At 49.2% G+C, this 24889-nt stretch overlaps 1 protein-coding gene across 2 annotated transcripts in view; it reads left to right on the forward strand.

Annotated features, from left to right (window-relative positions):
* The window catches only part of Smad7 (SMAD family member 7), a 26672-nt gene extending 12778 nt beyond the window's left edge, over positions 1-13894 (forward strand). For both annotated transcript variants that reach the window (XM_028783209.1, XM_028783210.1), the window contains exon 4: positions 11867-13894. In XM_028783209.1, the coding sequence (XP_028639042.1) occupies positions 11867-12405 (539 nt within the window). In that variant the 3' untranslated portion in view covers positions 12406-13894. The remainder of the gene's footprint in view (positions 1-11866) is intronic.
* The last annotated feature ends 10995 nt before the right edge of the window (positions 13895-24889 follow it).

Raw genomic sequence — 24889 nt, forward strand, 5'->3', positions numbered from 1 at the left:
CTTCCTTCCTTCCTTCCTTCCTTCCTTCCTTCCTTCCTTCCTTCCTTGGTTTTTGGAAAAGACAAAGTTTCTCTGTAGCTCAGGCTGGCCTCAGACTAAGAGCTCCGCCTGCCTCTGCCTTCCAAGTACTGGGACAAAAGGGCCTTCTTTAGGGCCACCACCTTCCTCAACCCTTCCCATTTCCATGCAAGCTGCAGAAACCTTAAGTAGTAAAGTTCTTTTAATTTGTTCCCCAAGTCTGACCTTCCTGCCTGGGTTAGGAAGGGGTAGGAGGGAAGTATACCTATTCTTACTTCTCAGATTCGTGTCCTTGGGGGCCTGCCTAGTGTAGTGACACAGAGCCAGAGAGGGTACAGGGGCTAGCTTCCAAAGCCCATGGACCATGAGACATCCCTCTTGTGTTTCTGGGCAGGCAGGTGTCCCTTTGTGGGAGACTGAGAGAGGATACTGTAAGTGTAGCCACTGGGAGGTCACCATTGGCCCTAGCATCTTTCTCGATGAGGATTAAATGGCCAGCATCTGGCCGCCTGCCTACTGTCACACGGAGGCTTCCTCTTCGGGCTATTTTCAGAGAGAAGATATTATTAACTGCTGAGGCACTGTCCTCAGTTGAGTGGCTAACACGCCAAGAAACCTGTATTCTCTGATTGTGGTTACTCAACTTTATACGCATTGGTGAGGAGGTGGGTATCACCTTGGGGATCCCAGCCCTTGGTCCTGTTCCTGGAGGAAGCTGCCACAGTAGAAGGGTTGCCAGCCTACTCCTAAAGGTTTAGAAAACAATACTATTTATATGCCAAGATGGAGATAGGTTGTAGTAAAGTTGGGAACTGGATAGGGAAAGGTTTGATGGAGTCTAGGACAGTCATTTAAACCAGCGATAACTTTCACCTTGTCAGCTAACAGGAAATATCAGGGCAAGACAGGAAATTGCGTCACTTTTTTTTTTTTTAAAGGAACTCTTGGATTAAAAAAAATTTCATGAGAAGTAGTGTGGCTGAGAAAGCTGTCGGGCATTGCCCCTCCGTCCCCGACCCTGTCTTCCCTTCTAGGCTCATGAGAACTTTTAGACAATTTTCTTTAAGAAAGAGGCTGTTTGAGAACTTTTATGTTAGTTTTTATTATTTAAAAAAATATTTTACCAGAAGGGTCACCTTCAGTTGAAATGTTAACTGCAGCCTTATTTCTCGGTTTACTGAAGAATCTTTCATGACTTTTTCAGCTCCCTTCCCCAAATGGTGAGGCCAAGCAACGCTTGGCTGGGAACTAATTTTGGTTTAGCTTTGGCATCCTGAACCCTGAGCCCCACCCAGTGTCATTAGCTCAGTTTTAACTTGCCAAAAAAAAAATTATTTTTTAAAGTGTAGGTAGGAATTTACTCCACTCCTTAGCCATCTCACACCGCAGTTGTCTTTTTGGAGAGGAAGCTGGCATCGGACAGTTTGGACCTCAGTGCTGTCATAACCCCTTCTCACAGACCCTGAGGATGGGGCAAGGGGTCTCCCAGCCCATTGTTACAGCTATTGAAGTAGGTCCTGAGCTTCAGGAAGCATCCCTCCTCAAAGGAGGGATAGATAAGACAGTATCCATGTATTCATCCCTGGGGTTCCCAGTCCTCTCTCGGAAGTTTGATGCCCTTGTTTTGGTGGGGAGAGAGAGAGAGAGAGAGAGAGAGAGAGAGAGAGAGAGAGAGAGAGAGAGAGAGAGAGACTGACTGAGCTGACTGAGGCTGGCTGCCCCCCCCCCCCCAGCTTTTCTTCCTTAGCCTGCTTTGTTCTGTTTTCATAACACAACAAGAGCCCTGGGGTGTGTAAAAGCATTGTTGAACACTTGCTGAGGATAGCTTGTCCAAACAGAGCCGGCCGCCAGAGCAGAATGCTGTGGGCAGGTGGTGTACCCACAGAGGTTGCCTGCCCGGCGCCTACCTTGGAAACACCTCTCAGCCTGTGCCAGCCCCTGGCTGGGCATCCTTTCAGCCCAGAACAGAGGAATCTCTTCCCAATTGCACAGGGCACAAGACAAGCTTCTTCTTGGCTGGCTGGCTCTGCTGGAGAGGCCCATGGTCCTTTCCTTCTCCTGGGTGGGGAGTATTTATGCCTCTTCCCTCCCAGGTGTGAAGCTGAGTGGGCCGTTTGTTTTGGGAGAAGCCAATGTGTCTGGTTTATTAATTTATCAGCTATTTCCTGAGAAGTTATCATGTTCAGTGGGGAGGATCATGGTCTAGGTTCCCAGAGGATGGAGTCAGACAAAAAGCCTCAAAGGCAGGGGCAACATCGTACATATATAGTTGGCTTGTCCAGAAGAGGCTCTCCTGGGATGGCCCTCTGGGAGATGGGGCAGGCCCATCTTTGGTCATGAGTCCTGCCTCTACTTCTGTGGAAAACTGAACCACAGAAAATTTGTAGATAAATAGAGGTCTCCCCCATGGTCTGGCTTCAGCCCTCGCTGCTTATTGTGTGATCATAGCAGGAATTCAAGGCACGATGCCCACTCATCTTTCAGACTACTGGTAGCACCTGGGGCCAAAGGCTTCTAGAAATGACCAGGGAGCTGGGTTCTTAGTGAGACCACGGAGAGTGGGGGTGGGGGGTTGCTTATGCAGTATTAGGCAGCAGCCAATATTTTAGCAGCTAGAGGAGAGGTGGGATATTTTCAGAGCCTACGACTATGTCTGAGGTCTAACTCTTGATTGAGGGAGGCCATGATTGACCTGGGGTTACTGGCACCTAGCAATCCAAGAATGCGTTTATTAAGGTGCTTCATTCAGTTCCAAGATGCTCTTGCCCTGTGGGTTCCCTGGGGGGCTACCTAAGGCTTCTGGGAGCTCTGAGGGCCCGCTAATTGAATTATCCTAGAAGCATCTCTGGTGTTCCTCCCCCACACCCCGGAGGGTGGGGAGAAGGCCTGGAGAGCTGGTTTGACTTGGAGGGAAGAACTGGCCGCAACTCCAATTTCACCGTGTGGAGCTGGGAACTTCTCTTAGCCAAAAGACACACAGGTAACCGGGCCAGTAACTGCCGCTGTCGGCTCCTGTATTGATTAATTTTGCTATGGCCTTTTTTTTTTTTTTTTTTTTAAATCTGGGACTTTTGCTCAACCGACACAAATGAATACAGAGCCAAGATAATGACAGTCAGTGGCAGGTTTGCCTGTCTGCACTCTGTGGGGGTGGGTGAGGAGTTTAGATTATTGTCCCTAGCTCCTAGAAAGAAAGAGTGAGGGCCATCTGAGCTGTTTGTGAGCTCTACTCTGGTGCTTGGGGACTCTTGTCAGCCCAGTGGCAGGCTGCCTGTTAGGCAGTCCTGGCCCTCCCCTCATTAATCAGTAACCAAGAGGGAAAAGAAAAAGTTCTCCCTGCACTGGGTGTGCCTACTACTTAAAGATAGATTGGCCCCATCTCCAGTTCTGGGGGGGTATTTCCTGAAAGAGTCAGAAGTCTCAGCATTGCTCCCCTCCCCCACACTTTTGTTGTTCTTACCTTGTAGGTCCTAGAGACAGACAGACAGACAGACAGACTGACTGACTGACTGACTGACTGACTGACTTGAGTAGGGGAACATGGCCACTTTGAAGAAAAGGGCCTAGGCTTGGTCACCAGGATCCCCCTCTCTCCCTCAGATCTGTGATGCTTTGACTCTTGGATTTGTGGTTTGGGGCGGGCAGTGTCTAGGAAGCTATCACCAGCTTCTTTATTTTAAAATAAGATTATGGTTCTTTATGTGTCTTGGCTTGCAAACTCTTAAGTTTCTGTGAAAATGGAGAACCCTCAGCTCAGAGTGAATGCATGCGCTCACTCTGCCATGTGCATGTGTTTCAGGGGGCTTTGCCTCCTTTTGGTCCGCAGTCTAAAACCCTGTGTTTAAGAGAGCAGGCTCATGGTGATACACAGAGGCTTTGGAGGGTGAGGATTCCCTTCCCATCCTGTGCTGGGCATCGAACCCAGGACCATCAGTACAATGCAGACACTCTACCAGTGAGCTGTCTGCTTATTTACCCTTTTCTTTCTGTGGTAAAATGCACTTAATTTAATTAACCACTGGTATCTATCTATCTATCTATCTATCTATCTATCCATCCATCCATCCATCCATCCATCTATCGTATGTCCCACACAGAGAAAGCAGCGAGGGGCAGGGGTGGTGGTGGGGTATGGTGGTGGTAGGGTATTTATTAAGTGTATGTCCCACACAGAGAAAGCATCGTGGGGCAGGGGCGGTAGTGGGGTATGCAGCTAATGTACTAGTCAGATTGGAACTCACATCATATGAGGCCAGAAAAACATTTAGAACTGTGGAACACTGTGCAGAAGGGTAGCCACGCACAGTGGACTCCAGATCCCTGTGGTACCACGCTGGCTTATAAGAGGATTCTCCAGAGCCTTCTATTCCCATGGCCTCCCACACTGGAGGGGAGGGAGTGGGGGGTAGGCCGGGAGGCTCAGGTCTAGGAGGTCTTGGGTGCTTTGGGGGTGAAAGGGCTGAGATGTCTGAGCAGTGAGTGTGTCCAAGCTGGGGAGATTAGATTACAGAGGCAGACAGAAGTAATGATTAACTTTTCCAGTCTGCACACTGTCTCCAGGCTGTCTCTCTGTTGTTTTTCCCCTGTAAGTACAGTGCAGCCCTGGGCTGGCCAGCCCTGGTTCTGGGTTGTAAAGAAAAAAGGAAGGAGGGCTGGGACTGAACAGGGGAGGAGGCAGCAGCGAGGGAGCTTGCTGGAGAGGGAGGCCTTTCTTCCATCAGCTCCTGCACTGGAATTTATTGGCTGGAATGCCGTAAATATTCAAAATGCCTTCCCGTCCAGGAGTTTTCATAACCATGGAACAGTCGGAACCCGGGAGGGAGAGGGATGCAAAGGACGCTTGTTTCTCCCAGTTTTTCCTGTCATCTGACAGTTTTCTTCCCGTCTAAATAAAAACTGAGCAGACAGAGAATTTAGAGCTGGGAGCGGGCAGCTTTTGGGGACTGGGGTCGGCATGGCCTGGGACTTTATTAAAGCGAAGTCTAGGGCAAAAGCAAGCAAGATGGGTTTGTGTTCTGCGTGTCTGAGAATTTTTGCCCTTTTGGAAAACAGATTCAATGTATCCATTTATATTGGAAACACGATTTTTAAAGTTAGCACACAAAGGAATGAGTTTCATTGTGGCATTCTGGGGCCTGTATGTCTTGTGCCGTATTGAGCTTCTAGCGTGCAGCTAACATACTTAGGATGATTAGTGAAAGGGGCGAGGAGGGCTCTGGTGGCTTATGGTTCTTTCTGCCAGATTCTTCAGTGTGCATTTATCAGTATCCAGTGCTGGCTTTGCAGTTGACAACCCAGGTCTGGAATTTAGGAGCTCTCCAGACAATCTAAACGCTGCAGGCGGGTGGGCGAGAAGCTGGATTTAACAGGGCTGTCTTTCTTGGACCTACAAGTGGACTTTGTCATAGGATTGGCCCACTTCTTATGTTTTCTGGGGCCTGACCAGGTCTATACCAGGACATAAAGCAGGCAAAGTAGATAATACTATCTAGAAGACCCCCGCCCCGCGCGGCCCCCAGATACTCAGTTGCCAAAAGCAAATAAATAAACAACCAAAAAACCCTCTCACAGGGGATGGCTGCTGAGTTATGTGGGGGGGGGGGTCATGGTGAGAACTTGGTCATACATGGAGGGGGAGGGGAAGAGCCTTGTAGGCAAACTCAAGACGTAATTAGGCTGGATATACACTCACCAGCAGCCAGAGAGGCCATTTACTGTAAATATTATGAATGGAGTTGGCTGGGTTGGGAGGCCCCACCCTTCCTCTGAGCCTCTCAGAGCTGGGTAGAGCAGATCTCCTCAGACAGCAGAAGCAGCAACAGCAGCCGGGTACATGTTATAATTTGCATGGCTGAACACAGGGCCACAGGAAGCCGCGTCAGCCCAACTGGCGAGACAGAAAGGAGCTTTTGATTTCTGTGGCTTCCCTCACCTAGGCCCTGCTACCCAGTTTTATTCTCTGATGGCTGAATGGTGCTATAAAGAGAGACCCCTCTGGCTGGGGGCTTTAGACTTGGACCCCAAGGGTGGGGGCAGTGCAGGGTAGCACACCTTAGAGCTAACAATCATGACTCATGGTTTGTAAGGACCGAATTACTAGTCACCCTTCTAGAGCAGCAGGCTGTGTGGAAGTTTGGGACAGTTTGCAGAAGGGCAGAGGGAGAAACTGTAGGGTGAGCCCTGGAAATAGGATGCTGGTAAGAGACCTGGTTTTGGGGGCTCTACTCCTTCTAAGAAAGGTGCTGAGTGAGTGAAAAGAGGAAAGTACTCTGTTTGGAAATAAAGAAACAACCAAAAAATTGGTTTAGAGGTAGGCGTGGCAAGGGTTTTTTTGGACTCACGTTCTTTCTCTTTAGGCTGTTAAGTTTTTACAAGTTAAATGCAAAACTGCCCAACTCCTTCCAGAGATTCCCCTTACTTTCTAGAAGGTAGTGGTGACACATGGAAGCGCACATGGGAACTACTGACAGCTGCGGTCACATTTGTGCTCCACAAAGTGAGTCCATGGGCCCGTTTTGCCCAAACTGCTTTCATATAATTTATAGGCAGACCAAAGTGATAACACCCAGGAAAGCATGCTACAGAGTGACTTCCTGGCAAGGAAGTTGCTGTACTTCCCTCTCCTTGGTTTAAAGCAACTAGACCCTTACTCAGGTTTTCCCTTGGAGCAGTAGGAGAGGACTTTTAGAACCAGGGGTTTAGTGGCCTGGGGTAGCTCACCTTTTGATACCATGGGCTTGAACGCCAACTCTATTCTTAGGCATGTGACCTGGGCCTTTTGGAACATAGTCATGCTTACTGGATGTTAGCGCTAACCTTGAGCTATCCTCCCACCTGTGTGATTGGCAGGTGAGGGTTAACATCTCCTCAGTAGTTGAGAAGTTAGATTGCAGTTGAGACTTCTAGGTGTGTGTAGCATACCACGGGATGGGCTACCCACGGTCACGTTTGTATTAGGTTGTCATAGTAACTCCGAGGCTGGCCCAGGAAGACTCTTGTTTGGGATGAATTTAAGTATCCCACTAGAGTTGGAATGTGCCATGATTGGGGGCAGGGACGTAAGGAAGGGATCCAACTTGATCGGACCCAGGGATCTGACTGAGCACCCTGACCTTGGAGGAGATTCCAACATCCCCTGACCGTTCCTCCCAGTCCAGCCACCATCAGTGAGATAGTGCAGAGCATGGTGTGCATGCGTGCATGCGTGCGTGATCTTTCTCAGTGTAGTCTGTGGCCCTCAGACTAAACTCTGATCGGCTTGGGAAGGGAAGGCTGAGTCTCTGACCCTCGATAGAGAGTTAACCTGAAGCATTTCAGCTTTCGTGAGTAAGTTGCTCCCAAGTCCAGAGTTATCCGAGCTGCCTTGGGAACTTCTGGAGATTGTGTTTCTCCTCGGGTCTTCCATTATTTGTACACATGGCAGGTTTGAGTCAGTAAACCAGGTAGCTTTCCCTGTTGGCCTTGGGTTTTGATCATTTGCCTCAGGAGGAGGAGGCTGAGTGTCCTTGTAATGATGTAGGGAGATCCTAGATTGGGTGTTGGGCACTCTTCTTATCCTTTGTCCTGGATGGTTTGAGTACACTCGGTTTCTTAATGGGGAGGAGCCGGGCAGTGGTGCTGTTAACCTTTGAGATGTCTGATGTAGACTGGGCAACGGCCATCAAGTGCTGAGGAGGAGGGAGGACCCTTGACCTGTGGTGGGAGGTGTGGTAGTCAATGTTTGTGTTCCAGGTTGCTGGCCCAGCCTTTGTGTCTACTTGTCTGCCCTTTGTTTGCCCCTGACCTTGGTGAAAAGGCCGTTGGGAGCATCGTTGTTCCTTAGGTACCCTTCCTGTTTGGATTGACTGTTCAGGGGAAGCTCACAGGCCATCTTACTCTCACAGAGATGAGAGTGAGTGAGACCCCCTCCTTTGCCATCTCCCACACCAGCCAGTTCGTTAATTGTCCCCCTCATTTCTCTTCACACCTGTAAGTTTTAGTTATTTACTTATAATATGATTTTTTTTTTCCCGAGACAGGGTTTCTCTGTGTAGTCCTGGCTGTCCTGGAACTCACTCTGTAGACCAGGCTGGCCTCGAACTCAGAAATCTGCCTGCCTCTACCTCCCAAGTGCTGTGATTAAAGGCGTGCGCCACCACCGCCCGGCTTATAATATGATTTTTAAATTATTATTATTATTATTATTATGTGAGAATGCACAAGGGTGCTATGTTGTATTTGTGGAGGTCAGGGGTCAACTGGTTGTCTTCCACCATCTGGGCTTCCGGGGATCAAAGTCAGGGTGTCAGGCTTGGTTGTCAGCACCTTGACCTACTGGGCCATCTCAATAGCCCTAGTTACCTTTAAATGGTGGGATTTCTTCTGTACCTAACTGTGCTCTTGAGTGCTAATCACCCTGTGCCATTGAAGTCCAAAGTATAAGAGGCATTCGTGAGTCTGGTCTACAGGTGTCTGTTCCTTGGTGACCAGGGTCCTAGCTCTTCTTGGTCAGTGGTCTTCCCTATGCAGACACTGTGAAATTCTCCCTCTCTGGTCTCTACTGCGCCCTTCCCCTTAAAAGGAAGATTTTATGCATTAGGAAAATGTGGAGGGGGAGGGGCAAACACCTTAATGGAATTTTGGATCTATTCAGCACTTTTCTGGTATTGCTTTGAAAAATCCCCTCAGCTGTAATAAAAAAAATTGTGAGCAGGCATCTGATTACAGAGCTTTTTACAACGTAGTTTTTCTTTGGATGCTCTCAAATGAATACATGCCGTTTAAACACAAGGCCCTGTACAATTTCTGGGGAGGAAATGTTGAAAAACACCGGAAAGGTTATAAAGCTGGGAGAAGTTGAGCGTGAGTGGGTTTGCACTGGGAATATGGACAGCGAAGCCAGAGCTGGACTTCCTGTTCTCCCCCCTCCCTTGGTAGTGGCCAAGACTTGTGCTGGCTCTGTCCATGTGTCCTGGGAAATTCTAGGAGAGAAATACCTACCCTAACCTTGGTTGGAAGACTGGGGGATGTGGGCGCAGTTTAGGTATCTGTTCCACAGAAAACGATGTTGGGCATTTCCCATAAGTGGGCCCAACCAGCCGTTATTCAGGCCAAGGTGGACATGTGGGTGCTGCCATTTCCTAGTGCTGCCCTGGGTTCTCAGAAGGTGCGTGACTTCTCCATTGGGAAGCGTACCGAGGCGTTTGCTGGAGAGATTTCTGGTTTTTGTGCTCAGAGATAGTCTGGGCAAGAGCAGGGGGAGGTGTAGAGCTACCCTGAGTGGGGCTGGAGACAGGGAGGAGCAAGCAGGGGTCTCCCTGTAGTGCGTTGAGGGGACACCCACACACTACCATTTATCTGGGCTGGGCCATTAACCTCAACAGAAAAGGAGTTTTTCCTGGGGATGTCTGGCAGCAAATTGCTGGGTAGACCGGCTGTGTAGATGAAAGAGAAACCCCGGCTCGTTTCCCTTCCTTACTCCCTCTCTCCCCGCAGGCCTCAAGCTCCAGCCTTGCCCACTTTGCTCTGCCCCAGAGGCTTGCCTGGTAGACAGGACCCCCACCACTTGCTAAGGAGGCCAACAAGCCTGGCATGGGGAGCAACTTGATCCCAGGCTCCTCCTTCTCCCACCTCCTTCCTTCCTTCATTCTTTCCTTCCCCTTCCCTTGCCAGATTTCAGTGGGGCTGGATTACATGAAACAAGCCTTGTGAGGCCCCTCTTGAGAGTCTCCCCAGCCTCTTTCTCTCCCTTCAGCCGCTCCCCGAGTCTTCCTTTCCCTGGCCAGGTTTCTTGACCCAAGTTTGGGATCCTTTGGGGAGCACTCTCGCGTCCAGAAGTGTCTTACTTCATTGGACTAACGTTAGGGGTCCTTGGTGCAGCCTTCAGAGCTAAGCTCCCTCTGCAAGAAAAAGTTCAGAGATTGCCCGTGCTCACGAGTTTATTAGCAGTTGATGGATTCTTTGCAGAAACAAGTTAATGCCTGATGAGTCACCTTCTGCTCGTAGCCCTCGTCCCTCTCTTGTTTTCCATCCTTTCTGGTGTGTGCGAGCACAAACACTCCATCATAAACACACTCAGACACACAAGCAGTCTTGTATACTTGGGATATAGGTGCATGGCAGTGGGGGCAGGGGACAGTGCAGGTTTGCAGTGTTGGTTTTCAGTGGAGTGGGGATTCAGGAGAGGAATCCACCACCCTGTCCTGCCATCCTCTTTGTGTTTAACTGGGCACAGATTGGGGAGGCCACTTAGAAGGGGTGTCTGTAGTAGGGGACAGCCACTCAGGATTTGGGTGTGTGCGACGACTACCTCTGTGGGTTGTACAAATGTACAGACTCACACGTGGGGCTCACACTGACTGCTGCTTTGGAAAAAAAAAAAGCAAGCAAGCGAGTGAGCAATGAGCTGACTGGTTCCCAGGTCCTAACATGCCTATAAAAGTTGGACTGGATTGATGTACCAGGCTGCCCTGGGTTACCAACAAGGCTGAGTTTTCTTGGTCCTGGGCCTGCATGGGGACAGCCCTCCTCATGCTCTGAGCCTAGCAACAACAAAGGCCTCGAGAACACACATCCGCCATACTGCCCCATCTTCAGGGCCCACCAAACTTACTGGAGTGGGAGAGAGGCTTCTCTGCCTCGGTGCTCCACAGACACACCCCCGCCCTGCCTCACTCCTTCCCTTCTCGCCTTCCCCCATTTTTGTTAGCAAATACAAGACTTCCGCTCTCCACCCTGCCGCCACAAACCACAGCGTTCCAGCAGCCCGGCGGGGCTGGGAGATTTATAGCCCTCAGTGTGAGCCCTGTTCTCTCTTGGCTAGAGTTAAGGGAGGTAGTAGGCTGCCCATGCAGGGGGAGGGACTTTCTTCCATATAGACCCCTCCCTCCCTTTAAAAGTTCATAGAACTCTTGTTTAGGTGACAACTTACCATTGTCACTCCAGGCTTTTAGGCTGTTATGGGTTTGGGGATGGGGTGGGGGAGGTCTTGAGGAGGGGCTCAGACAGGTCAGTAAAATGCCACAAAGGACTGTTTGGGCTGTGCAGGTTCAAACCAGAGAAGGGGGCACATCAGGGAGATAGACTGGCAGACAGGGTACATCAAGGATGGTCATGTTTATTTTAGCATGGCATATTCTGTCTGGGCTGGCCATGGTCTAGGTGGATGTCCACTTGCATATTATAATTTGGCAGTTGGCCTTGAACTCATAACCTTTTTGGTACAGGCTGCTGCTGTCATACAGAGAGAGAGAGAGTTGGTTTCTGTCAGGAAGATAGCTTTTAAAAAAAAACACCCTCAGAGTCACCCTCATCTTTATTTTTGCCGGCTGACATTCCCTTATGAGCAGCAAGGCACGGATGTGAGCATCGGTGACAAGCTAGTACAGAGGCTGTAGAGGGTGTAGGCCACCTGGCTTCTCAGTCTGACTGGGTCACCAGTAGAGAAGCTGTCCCTCTAGGTTCCATCCATGGGAAGCAACTCTAATTCTAGGGCATTTCTAAGGCCTTTTCCAGCTCAAAACAGCAAGAGCGGGTTATCAATGGTCCCAAAGTCTGTGCTTCTTGGGGACAAGTAGGTGCAGGTGCTGATGCTGATGCTGATGCTGTGGACTCAGATGAGAGGAGAGGGAGGATGACAGCAGAAAGCCCTGTATTTAAAGGTGGATTAAGATGTCTTCCCTCCATTAGCACTGTAGACCCTACAGCTAGCCCAGGTTTACTCTCTCTCCCTCTTTTGCTTTTATGCTGCTTATAGGGACTCATGAGCATGCGTCCAAATGTGTCTACGTATGTATGCCTTTTGATTCTAGAAGGAAAAAAGAACCTGGTCTCTGTCACCACCAACAGTGTCCGCCATTTTGTCTTGTAGATTCCCAACTTCTTCTGGAGCCTGGGGATCGGTCACACTGGTGCGTGGTGGCATACTGGGAGGAGAAGACGCGTGTGGGGAGGCTCTACTGTGTCCAAGAGCCCTCCCTGGATATCTTCTATGATCTACCTCAGGGGAATGGCTTTTGCCTCGGACAGCTCAATTCGGACAACAAGAGTCAGCTGGTACAGAAGGTGCGGAGCAAGATTGGCTGTGGCATCCAGCTGACGAGGGAAGTGGATGGCGTGTGGGTTTACAACCGCAGCAGTTATCCCATCTTCATCAAGTCCGCCACACTGGACAACCCGGACTCCAGGACGCTGTTGGTGCACAAGGTGTTCCCTGGTTTCTCCATCAAGGCTTTTGACTATGAGAAGGCCTACAGCCTGCAGCGGCCCAATGACCACGAGTTCATGCAGCAGCCGTGGACGGGCTTCACCGTGCAGATTAGCTTTGTGAAGGGCTGGGGCCAGTGCTACACCCGCCAGTTCATCAGCAGCTGCCCGTGCTGGCTGGAGGTCATCTTCAACAGCCGGTAGTCGTGTGGGGAGGACAGGATGGAGGGTGAGCCGAGCAGGCCACCGTTCAAACTACTTGCTGCTAACCTTTCCCGAGTGATTGCTTTTCATGCAAACTCTTTGGTCGGTTTTGTTGTTGCCATTCATTGTTGGTTTTGTTCTGTTCTGTTTTTTCCTTTCTTGTCACTCTTAACTTGTGTCTGGTTTGTCTTGTTCTTTGAGAAATTAGCTTATGATGCGGATTTTTGTTTTGTTTTTTGTTTTGTTTTTTGTTTTGTTTTGTTTTGAGGTGGTGGGTGTGGTTGGCAGGACACCCCGATAATGCGAAAATGGGAAACAAGAGTCAGCACTGCCTTGGATCAGCATTTCAGTTGTCAGTGTGTAGGGGTGTACATGAACGACAGATGGGGGAATGACGTGCTTTTTGTGTTCTTTATGGATGTCCCCAGCTGAGAGGCTTGCAGTTCCAAGCTGTGTGTCTCTCGAGCCTTTTGGACATGCTCGGTGGGGCAGGGGCAGTACCTGGGCAGACTGGCAGCAGGTGTCCTAGCAGCTGCCAAACTCTGCTCCAGCCTGCCGAAGCTGCCTCGCCCCCACCCCCTTCCCCACAGGACACGGGCCTATCCACAGGCTTCTGAGAAGCCAGCCTGCTAGAAGGCTGAACCAGAACCAATTGTTTTCATCCCTGTCTTACTGCCTCCTGTCACCCGCTGCCATTGTCGAGTCTGTCTTTTTTGGCCATCTGCTCCTGGATCTCTCTCTTGAGATGGGCTTCCCAAGGGCTGCCGGGACAGCCCCAGTCACAGTATTGCTACCCCAGTACCCTCTCAGGCCCTTCCACCGGTCCCAGCCGTGGTTTTTCATCAGGTTTCTCCCAGATGTGGAAAGTCAGCTCAGTACCCCACCCCCCCAGCCTGTGTGCTGAGCTCTGTAGACCAGCGAGGGGCATCAGGGAGGGACCTGCTCGGTGGCCCCCCCTTCCTGCTGAGAAGGGTATAGCCCTGTGATAACAAAGGTACATCCTAGGCTGGCTGCCAGTCCTTCTCTCAGCTCATACACTAGTATGATACTTTGACACTGTTCTTAGCTCAATGAGCATGTTTAGACTTTCACATAAGCTATTTTTCTAACTACAAAGGTTTAAATGAACAAGAGAAGCATTCTCATTGGAAATTTAGCATTGTAGTGCTTTGAGAGAGGAAAGGACTCCTTAAAAAAAAGCTGAGATTTATTAAAGAAAAATGTATTTTATGTTATATATAAATATATTATTACTTGTAAATATAAAGACGTTTTATAAGCATCATTATTTATGTATTGTGCAATGTGTATAAACGAGAAGAATAAAGAAAAGATGCACTTTGCTTTAATATAAATGCAAATAACATGCCAAATTAAAAAAAAAGATAAACACAAGATTGGTGTTTTTTTCTATGGGTGTTATCACCTAGCTGAATGTTTTTCTAAAGGAGTTTATGTTCATTAAACAATTTTTAAAATGTATGCTGCATCCCTCGTTGTTCAGATGCTTTTTCTTTGCTTGGAGGGAGGCTGGGAGGTTTATCAGTGGAGACAAAGGTCAGTGGGCCAGGAAATAAAGACTTTGGGTTAGTTCCTAGACCCTGGAGCGAGCCGCTCCCCCCTCCCCAATCCCCTCTTGTTAGGTGTGACCCCAGGTTTTCTAATTGTATATTGGGAAATGACTGGAGGCAGCCCTTTGTCTGATTTGGGAACAACAGTGTTCCTGGGAGACTGGGAAGAATATTGGATCAGGGACGGAAGAGCAGAAACATCCTCGAGAACCAGGATGCATTGGCTCTTCCTCCTTCCACACAGTCCTTATTCATTGTCGGGGGGCGGGGGTCAAGGTGGGAAAAGAGGGGGACGTGGCCCCAGGAAATGGAGGTTAAGTGTCCCAGAGTGGTCAGAGGGGTGAGGCTTCCACCTCATTACCCCTCCAGTGATGACCGAGTCCAGGCTTCATTCTTTCTGTCTGCTGGGATGTTCATGACTGACAGATTCACCGGTCCTGTGGTCCAGCTCATCCTGGGGCTCTATGTGAAGTCCTCTGCCTGCAAAAGCTGAGTGAGACTTTTCATCCACGTTTTACATTTATGTTCATTATACACATAATACATGCTACATATACTACATGTGTGCCTGGTACCCAAGAAAGTCAGAAGAGCATGTCAGATCCCCTGGAACTGGAGTTACAGATGAGCTGCCGTGTGAGTGGGAGCTGAGAAGCCAACCCAGAACCTCTGTAAGAGCAACAGATGCTCTAAACTGATGATGGGCCATCTCTCCAGCCCTTTCATACTGAAGGCTTCACTGAGTTCCCCACGTGATGTTAATTGTGTAGGGAAATCTTTCTCAGGACTCTATACAAAAATGGAGGCTTTAGGAGGCCAAGTAAGTCAAATGGCAAGTACAACCGCTGAGCTATAATCCTGGGTGGCCAGTGTCTCATAACTCACTTCTTTTCTCTGGATTTGGGTATGGAGTGTGAGTTCTGGTAGGGTGGCTGTCAGAATGCTTAGAAGTCTGGCTTTAGGTGGAGGCTGATACTTTACCGCAGAAGACACCATCCACCGTCTGTGCCCTGGGCTGAACCGTAGACATCTAGTCCAGTCTCCCTTGAGGCTACTGTCTGGCTCTGAAGAGGGAGGGGGTTAGTTGGGGGGAGGACAGAGTTGTGTTAGCTTCAGTGTAGCCTGAAAATAACACTTGGTTGAGTTCTGACCTTCCTAGTGTCCTGATGTTTCTCTTGAGGATTGCCCATACGGTCTCTGTGATTGACCTCCCTCGTGGGTACATGCCGTCACTCCCGTTACTGGTCAGGCAATTTCTTGAGGTTCCTCCACAGGAAGGTTTAGGTCTGATTTTATCACTTAGCTATCTAATTTCTGGGTAGGGCAGGGTTAAGGTGAGCATGGCAAGTGCATGTGTTTTTTAAGTAAATTCTGGTTTAAGAGGACAGAAGCCATTTGACCTCTAGGTCCAGTTCCCAGTATGGACAATGTTTGTTTACACCAAGGACTCCTCCCAAGATCATACTATATTCCAGAGGATGCTGGCGGACTTTCCTGAAAGAGTATTCTTCAGAAGGTAAACGACTTGCCCCAGACACCCTACCCTACACAACTTGTGGCTGAGGTTGATGCGCACCCAAATGACACAGCCCAGAATGACAGGATTCTCTTTGTTGGTCTGTGTCTTCTCAAAGAAAGTGGCCTCAAGCCCACTGCCATTCCAGGTGTGTTGACGGCAAGTAGGGTGCCTAGGATATGGCAAACAATAGATTGCTCACAGTTATGGGCTTGGGAATTGGGCATAGTTGGGTTGGAGGGCTCACTTGGGTGAGTCACCCAACACTTTTGGCCCTCCATTTATGAAACATAAATAGGCATTCTACCTGCCCTGTGAGGCCAGAATAGAGATTATTGAGAAAATACACCCAAAGAGCTGGCTGAGCCATGTGGGATTGCTAATTTTGACCTACAGATGTAACAATTTCATTGACTAAAATCAATTAAATGATCAGTTTGAGGGAGTGGAAATTAGGAGTCCCCAGCCTTCATCATTCTCTAGACAGGGCTGAGAGTGTCCTCGGGGTGGTATGTACAGCAAGGGGACTGGGAATACAATAAGTGGATCGTGGGGGGATGGTCAACACTGGGGTAAGCTCTTCTGTTTAGGATGCTATCGAAATGTGCATAGGCCAGGCAGGAGGCAAGGCCAACAGAAGCCATGGCTCACAAGCCAGGGTGGCCTGCCTTTGGGCAGTGTGGACGCAGGCTGTTCAGGGAACAGCCAGCACAGTACAGTCCTGACGCTGGAGCAGCAGGCCCGAGCTGCCAACTCAGCACTTTTTCCCTCAGCCAGAAGTGCCCCCCTCTCTTTCTGAAAGTAATGATTTTCTAAAAATGGATTCATTCCCCTCCCCCAGCTGCAATTAATCTACTGAACACAAAGTGGCCGCTGGAGGAGGCTTCTGGAGAGTTCGGACCAGTGCACGCTCTTTGATTAATTCAGGGATGATTTAGTGATGGGGAGGGGTGGGGAGGGATAGGGGAATGCAAACGGCCTCTGTAGGGACAAGCTGGGCCCACTTTGGGATCTATATAGCGGCTGTCAGACCCACAAAGACTCAGCCAGGAGCCTCTTTCCAGTGAGTCCACACCAGCCATTCTGGGTATTTGAGAGCTGAGCATAGACTCCAGCTTCGACATTCTTCCATGAACACCAGAAACTGAAGATAGGCCTGGGGCTGACATTTTCACAGAAGCTTTGGCGGAAGGGATACCAGACACATGGAGGGTGCTTCCTTGTTTCTGAGAGTTACAGTAAATGGTGGCCTCAGACCTGCCAGTTTCTCTTCTTCTGTGGACACTTTGGTTTCCAGTATGAGCAGAGCACTGGCCCTGCTGAGCACAGTGATTGAACTCGTCACCAGGTGTCCCAGCCTCTCTCCTGTCTTACCCTGCTAGATTTTCCTTCACAGTATCAACATCAAATGTGTTCGGTTGTCTCTTGTTTATTTGTTGGTTTGGTCGCTGTTGCACTGCTGTGGCAGAGTGTAAGCTCTATGACTGTACAGCTTAGCTCCCTGGTATCCAGAATGATACCCAGCAACATAGTAGACACTGCAGGTACTGCTTGGAGGAATCTATGCTCCGTGACTGATTTTCTGATGGCAGGGGATGGGGTGGGTTCATGTATATTTCTACCAAATTTCCCAAGAACAGTGTGCATCTACTTACTTCCAGATACCTCATGAAAACAAAGAGGCTGTTCCTGTTATTTCTTTCCAAAAAGCAAATGAGAAGTTCTCCCTCTTGGGGAGGTAATAACAGCCACAAACACCAAAACAGTCACAAGAAGAGCCTAGGGGCTGGCAAGATGGCTCAGCCGGTTGAAGTGCTTGCGGCGTGAAGTGTTTGAATTTGTAAGACCGTGCGACTTTTACAGTAAGTCTGCAAAACGTTTTATGCTGTGATGTTTACATTAATGTGTGATCTTGGGGGATGAACAAGAAAGGAAAGGCTGTGGCTTTACACTGACGTGTTTGTGCCTCAGGTCGATAGGGTATCAATTGTGCTGAATAGCTTTATGCTAACTTGACATCAGCTTTAGTTATTTGAGAGGATGGAACCTCAATTAAAATAATGCCCCCATAAGATCAAGCTGTAGGCAGACCAATTGGACATTTTCTTAATCAGTGAATGATGGGGGAGGGTGCCATCCGTGAGCTGGTGGTCCTGAGTTCTCTAAGAAAGCAGGCTGAGGAAGCCATGAGGACAAGCCAGTGAGCAGCACCCCTCCATGGCCTCTGCATCAGCTCCTGTCTCCAGGTTTCTGCCATGTTTAAGTTCTGGCCTGACTTCCTTCAATGATAAACCATGATATGGAAGTGTAAGCCAAATAAGTCCTTTACTCCCCAAGTTTGGTCATGGTGTTTCACTGTAGCAATAGTAACTCTACCTAGGACACCAAGCAAACCTGATGCCTTGAATTTGATCCTAGAACCCATGCAAGGATAGAACTAGAGAATCAATTCTAGAAAGCTATCCTCCTCTGTCCTCCACATCATGGGCACACATACAGTTCTAATAAAAAAATAAGCCCAGCTTGTGTTTAGAGAGCACGGTGTGTGAGAGAAATTCTGCAAGTTGTGTTGTGTAGTCTTGAAGGGAATGCTGTCACTGGCCCATTTTACAGATGAGGATGTGGAGGCTCATGACCTACAGGGAGAGAGTGGACATCTGTGACATCCCAAGCCTTGTTGTGGGTCTTGAGCCCCAACAGGAGACTGCAGTGACTACAGGAGGGGAGGAGCTCTGCAGCAAGGGCTGCTCCACAGCTAGACTGTCCTGTCTCGTCCCAGCAGGGGCTGTAATCTTTGCTTCACACAGGCATCACAGCATCAGCACCAAGTCTAATGACACACTGCAGCCAGGGAAATTACAGTGCCCAGGAGATTTGTCCCAGCGGCCCTGCCCAGAGTAATTCCAGAGCAGGGACGAATGCTGGGTTGTAACAAGGACTGGGTGGGCTGCTGGCCTTAGGTAATGGGAGGGCATGTGAGGGAAATGGAGGATTTTAGTTTGCTTAGGTATTTTCTTTTCATTGAAAATAGTGAAGAATAAGCCAGGTGTGTTATCGAATGTCTCTGATCGCCTGTATTCAGGAGAAGCTAGAGTCCAAGACAGCCAGGACTATATAGAACAAGATTCTGTCTTCAACAACAACAATACCCTAAAGGTATAAAATGAAAAACGAAAAGTCAAAGTGACCCAGAGGCTCCCAACTTAAGCCATCTCTCTAGCACTGCTCTCCAGAGGGAACTGGACTGGAAACCTTTGAGCCCTACCTTTCTGAATTCCACCCGTGCTCATGCATCTGTACAGACATGATTTTTACAAGTGGAGTTGTATTGGCCTGCAACCTGCTTTTGTCCCCTAATGGCACATCAAGGTCATTTTTTTGTAGGTCATTCATTTTCATAGCTGTCTAGTGCTGGAGCTGAAATGTAAGATGCCAGCACTCACTTAAAGATAGTGCCACTTAGTATTGACTAGGAGTGACACTGTGAACTGGGCAATCTCTCGTGATGGTGGTGGGCACGGACCTAGCTTAACTGCTTTTGGAAAACATTTGGCAGGCAGGCTCTGCCAAAGCTAAGATAACAGTGGCATCTGAAATGTATTTCCATATTTTTCAAAAGACATGTAGAAGTATCTTCATAGCAACTCCATTCAAAGGAGTCCTAACCTCGGAGCGACTTAAAATGCCCATCAAAAGTACAACAGTTGTATTACATATAATGCTCACCAAGAAGTAACAGGGATGAGGGACCTGTGACCACAGTGCTTACCTAACGAGTGATGCGGAGAAGGCATCTGACTTTGAGAAGGAGGGAAACTCAATGATAATCACCAGGGCAATTCTGACAATCTCGATGCCTTGTTAAAGACACCATACACCAGGATGGGGATGCCAGTCAGAGGTGGAAGGCTTGCCTAGTGTGCTCAATGTCCAAGGTTTCCTGAGTTACATCCTGCACAGTAAAAGAGAAAACAAGAAACAAAAAACAAAAACAACCCCCTCATATGGGATGGTCTCATTTACGTAAAGTTCAAAACCAGGTGAAACTAATTTCTGTTAGACGGCAGGAAGGGGGCAAGAGGGGAAGCTTCGGGGTTGGTCACATATGGCACTGTTTGTAAAAATGATTTGTGTACATTTCTACACACGTGTAATAATTTAGTTAGTCTGTTCTTTACGCAACAGCAGCAGAGAGGGCTAGGGAGACGGCTCAGGGATTAAAACCTTGGCGGTGTGCAAGCATAAGGACCGGGGCTTGGGTCCTCAGAGCCGCAGAAGTGTCTGCGGGATGTGGCTGTCTCCCTGTAACTCTAGCCCTCAGTAGGTAGGACCCGGGATCTCCAGAGCAAACTGGCTATTCAGAACTAGCCACTCTGAGTTTGATTGAGAGACCCTGCCTCAGTGAATAAGGTGGAAACGTGATTGAGGATGATTCTGACATCCACTTCAGGCCTCCACATACACCCACATGCATGTGGCTCCACACATGCAAACATGCACACACACACACACACAAATGGGGAAAAAATTAAAAACAGTGGAGTCATTCAATCTCCTCCAAAAATGTCAGTCCCATTTTCCTAAGCTCGAGGCTTCTCTTCTCTTCCCCCACCTTGCCAGCTGTACCCACAAGGTGGGGCAGATACAGAACAACACTGACACTTCTGATTTGGCACTCTGTGGGCCCTGGGGACCAGCCTCTGAGAGGAGTGAGAGGGCACTGACCCAGACTTTCTAGGGTAGGGTAAAGAGCCTTGCTACTGAGGTGGACAATGTGCATCTGGGTGGGGGAGGGAGAAGACAAGGAAGAGGAAGAGGCACAGCGGTGGTGACTGTTCACATGACTTTGGAAGGCACTGACAGAAGTCCTTGTGGGTGCACAGCTCTGTAGATGGCAGCTTCCGAGTCCTAAGTATTACATACAAGGAAAGACACATTCTCAGTGACAGCTGCTAGCAGCTAAAATGTGGCGAGTGCTTACCTGTGTTAAAAATCTGTTTCTTTGTATCACTTCCTAGCCCCTTTAAGCACAAGGCATTCCAGTTGGTAGTCATGTACCTATTGAAGCACCACATGCACACAGGAAGCCACCACCCTTACAATAGACACACTCACACACTCACATAGACACACTCACACTCATAAACACACACAGACACACTCACAAACACACAGACATAGACATACAAACATACAGACACAGACATACTCACAAACACACACACAGACACACACACAGACACACACACAGACACACTCATAGACACACACTCATAGATACACTGAATTTTGATTGGCATTTGCTCTTTTGAGGACTGTGGGACCCTGGTACACAAAGATGTGGTGGCCCCCACAGTGTCTCAGTTGATGAATAACTGTGTGTGCAACCAAACTTACAGGTCTGTTTTATTTATTATCTGGAGGATGCTCAAAATGATCATTTGTTTATCATTTATTTGATTTTAATTCACTATTTAAAAATCAGATAGGGGCTGGTGAGATGGCTCAGTGGTTAAGAGCACTGACTGCTCTTCCAGAGGTCATGAGTTCAAATCCCAGCAACCACATGGTGGCTCACAACCATCTGCAATGAGATCTGATGCCCACTTGTGGGGTGTCTGAAGACAGCTACAGTGTACTTAAATAAATAAATAAAGTTTAATAAAAAAAAAATAAATAAAAATCAGATAGAGGCAGGGATGTAGTGAGAGAGCGTGTGCAGGGCTCTGGATCCAATCCCCAGAACACAAAGGCAAGTTCCCAAAAGAGAAGGAGAAATAGTTTAACCTCGAAACAGACAAAATCTTACCTCGGGTCCCAGCCATCACTTAGAAGCTCAGCTCGATCCTGGAGAACAGTCCTTCTTACGTTCCCTCCCTGAGCTTGGTGCTCACAGGAAACTTATTGAGGGAATATTTTTTACAACGTGACACTAGAGTGTGATTGAAATTCTTGCCATCTATTTTATGTAGCTAGATGGTTTTCCTTCGTGTATATCTGTGTATTACATGCATGCAGTGCTCATGGAGGTCAGATGCCCCGGAACTGGAGTAATAGATGCTTGGGAGCCACCAAATGGGTGCTGGGAATGGAGCCTGGGTTCTTTGGAAGAACAACCAGTATTTTTGTTTTGTTTTTTTCTGATTTTTGGTTTTTGGTGTTTCGAGACAGGGTTTCTCTGTGTAGCCCTGGCTGTCCTGGAACTCACTCTGTAGACCAGGCTGGCCTCGAACTCAGAAATCCGCCTGCCTCTGCCTCCCAAGTGCACAACCAGTGTTCTTAATGGCTTAGTTCTCTCTCTAGTATCACTGTGTGAGTTTTTCTAAGTGCCCCACTTTACCACTGAGCTTCATATTCTCTGTCAGTAAACTGAGTGACTTTGTCTCTGCCCTACATATCCATAGCTGCACACTGAACACCTAGCCCCCCTCTTCCTTCCACTGTCTTATGAGATTGATCTCTTCTTTCATTGGCTTACACAAATGACTTTGTTTTAACCAATACTCTCATCTGCCATGGAAGAGCAGAGAGAGGAATTAGGTAACAGAGGCTGGCCAGGTACTGCCCCAGCTAGCCCAGCCTCTTGTCACTTCACCTCAGCCCTTTGCCTTCCTACTGCTTATGGAGAGAAACCCTGTGAGGGCCACTGCCTAACCCATGCCCTGGGGTAGATTCCATTGTTAAGGCAAGGACACGTGGCACACGTTGTGTATTTGTTCACTCTAGTCTCGGTGACAAAATAGAAGTGTCGAGTGTTTTGAGGCGGGCCAGGATGCAGTCAACAGGACATGTATTTTTGTTAATCTGATCACAGTTGCCTGGGCTCTGCCTGGGAAACTTTCCCTTGCTGGGTTTTCTGAAAAGGGCAGAGATCAGATTCTTGCTTTCCCAGCTTCCCAGGGGCCAGCAAGTGGTCCATCAGATGCCTCTGCCATTTTGGAGTCAGGCTCTGGCAACAGAAACACAGTCCTGCAGAATCATTCCAGCTGTGGACAACAGCCACACATTGCTTCGAGGGGGACAGCAGGGACCACAGAATGACAGCAGGATCAGTTTCGTGCCCACTGCTGATGTCCGTAGGCAGAGAAGAGCCGCCTGGGGTTCTGTGACAGGTCAGTATAATTCTTTAGAGGTCAGCATGAAGTATGACTTGACCGTCATCCTTGCTGTGGAGAAACTTTGTGACTTTCTTCAGTGACTCCCTAGGGTCTCTGTGACTCCCTAGGGTCCCTTGTGACTTTTCCTTCTGTGTTTAACTCAGCCATAATAATGTCATTTTACAACCAGGAAGACTGACCAGGGAGAGAGTTGGAGTGGACTGGGGTACTGGACAAAGGTTGGTTAAAAAGGCATTCCCCTGTGGGGGTGGGGTGGGTGGGATTGTCTGTGCCTCACCATGGTGTTGTAACCATGACATCCTCCTACACAGGCTACTCTGCACCAACAGATTGGTACAGTTATTTCTGCCTCTGGGACTATTTCAGGAGGACCCAGCCTGGACTAAAGCCATCCTAGGCAAAAGCCCCATTCATGAGAACTCTGCTGCTTCCAAACACTGCTAAGAGCAACCGGACCGGGAAGCCCGATTTCTTCCTTTCCTTATTCTCCTGCTGTTGACCCTTTATGAGCTTGAGTAAGTCCTAGTCCCCAAGGCTCAGTGTCCTCCCCAAGATACTGCAATGTGTGCAGGAAGCTGATAGGTTTTTTTTCCGGTACTCAAGCTTCCTATTGGAGTAGCCCCAGGGCCCCACCCCACGGTACCCCCAACACATCTGATACCCTTTGCCTCCCTGACAGCCTGTCTCTCAATCTCCACAAGTAACATGTGAAGAAAGTGTGGTTGGTGGGAGGAGGGAGTGGCTGACTGTATCAGGGGGTGTGAGGTGAGGGTTGAGGTCCCTGTACCCGTGTTTCTCCTTGGGTCCTGGACCATGCTCGGTTTTTATTTCTCCCCGTCTCATCGTCTGAAAACTCAGTTAATCTTTCCTTGGTCTTTGAGGAACAGGCTAAAAAAGGGGAGTGAGAGAGGCCCAGGACCAGGGGATGAGGAAGGAGAGCAGAAGACAGGGCCCTGAGGCAGCTGGCAACCACCTTCTGGAAAGCCCCCCTCAACTGAGCCCCGTGAAGGCCAAGGAGGCCCCGTCTCCAGTCCATTTCCCTTGAACTGGAGCCAGCGGTCCTCACGGTCCTCACGCATTACTCATTGGCGGGGCGGCCCTGGCCCCAAGCCAAGGAAAACAAGCCTCCAGCCTGCCTGGGGGCTGGCTGGCCTGGGCTTGGGAGGGGAGGGAGGTGCCCGTATTACATTCAGCTTGCTTGCTCGGTCCTCCTGCGGCTCAACCCAGGCTCAAGCTCTGGCCCAGCCTTCTCCAGTTGGGCCTGATAGTGTCCTGGGAGCCGGCCCTGTTGGGACTTTGCACTGGTGCTCCTAGTGACGCTTCAGCAGCTCCCCCCCCTCTCTCTCTGCCAAGGGAAGCCTGTGATTTCTCCTTAAGCCGCCCTAGCAGTAGCTTCACCCCTTGGCTGCGCGACTGGCCGCGCTAATGCTGAGGCAGAGGGAGCTCTGTTCTTCCCCAGCTCTGGGTCTGGTTCAAGGGCATCTTTCCTCGTGACTGGCTTTAGCAAGGGATGCTTGTTGCTACAATGCAATAGCTGATTTGTGAGACTTCTGGAAGGATGGAAGTTCTGGTGGTTTCGTAGAGGAAGGGCCACGTGGTGGGCATCATCACAGGAGCTGAGATGATGGATTTGAAAACAGGACATGGAAGGGAGTGGGATGAAGGGAACACAGTGGCTTTGAACATGCCCATTCCAAGTCTGTCTTTAACCCTCCTCTTGACCCATTTACACATACATCCAGCTACCTGTCTGTCCACAACACCCACGGAGCTGCCCAAATACACACCTACTGCTGCACACACGCCTATCCGACTACATACCCACAGATTTGTCCACACAACTACCTACCCATCCATTCACCTACCCATCCATCTATACTTAGCTACATAGTCACCTATCCACAAATCCATATATTCTATCCATCCACCTCCCCACACACCTCCATATCCACACACCTACCCACATACCACCAACACACCGGCATCCCCACACACCTGCATCCCCACACACCCGCATCCCCACACACCGGCATCCACCCACACCTGCATCCTCACACACCTGCATCCCCACACACCCGCATCCCCACACACCTGCATCCCCAAACACCTGCATCCCCACACACCCGCATCCCCACACACCTGCATCCCCACACACCTGCATCCCCACACACCTGCATCCCCACACACCGGCATCCCCACACACCTGCATCCCCACACACCCGCATCCCCACACACCTGCATCCCCACACACCCGCATCCCCACACACCTGCATCCCCAC

Source organism: Grammomys surdaster, unplaced genomic scaffold (genome assembly GCF_004785775.1).
Source record: "Grammomys surdaster isolate TR1022 unplaced genomic scaffold, NIH_TR_1.0 1036, whole genome shotgun sequence".
NCBI classification, from domain to species: domain Eukaryota; kingdom Metazoa; phylum Chordata; class Mammalia; order Rodentia; family Muridae; genus Grammomys; species Grammomys surdaster.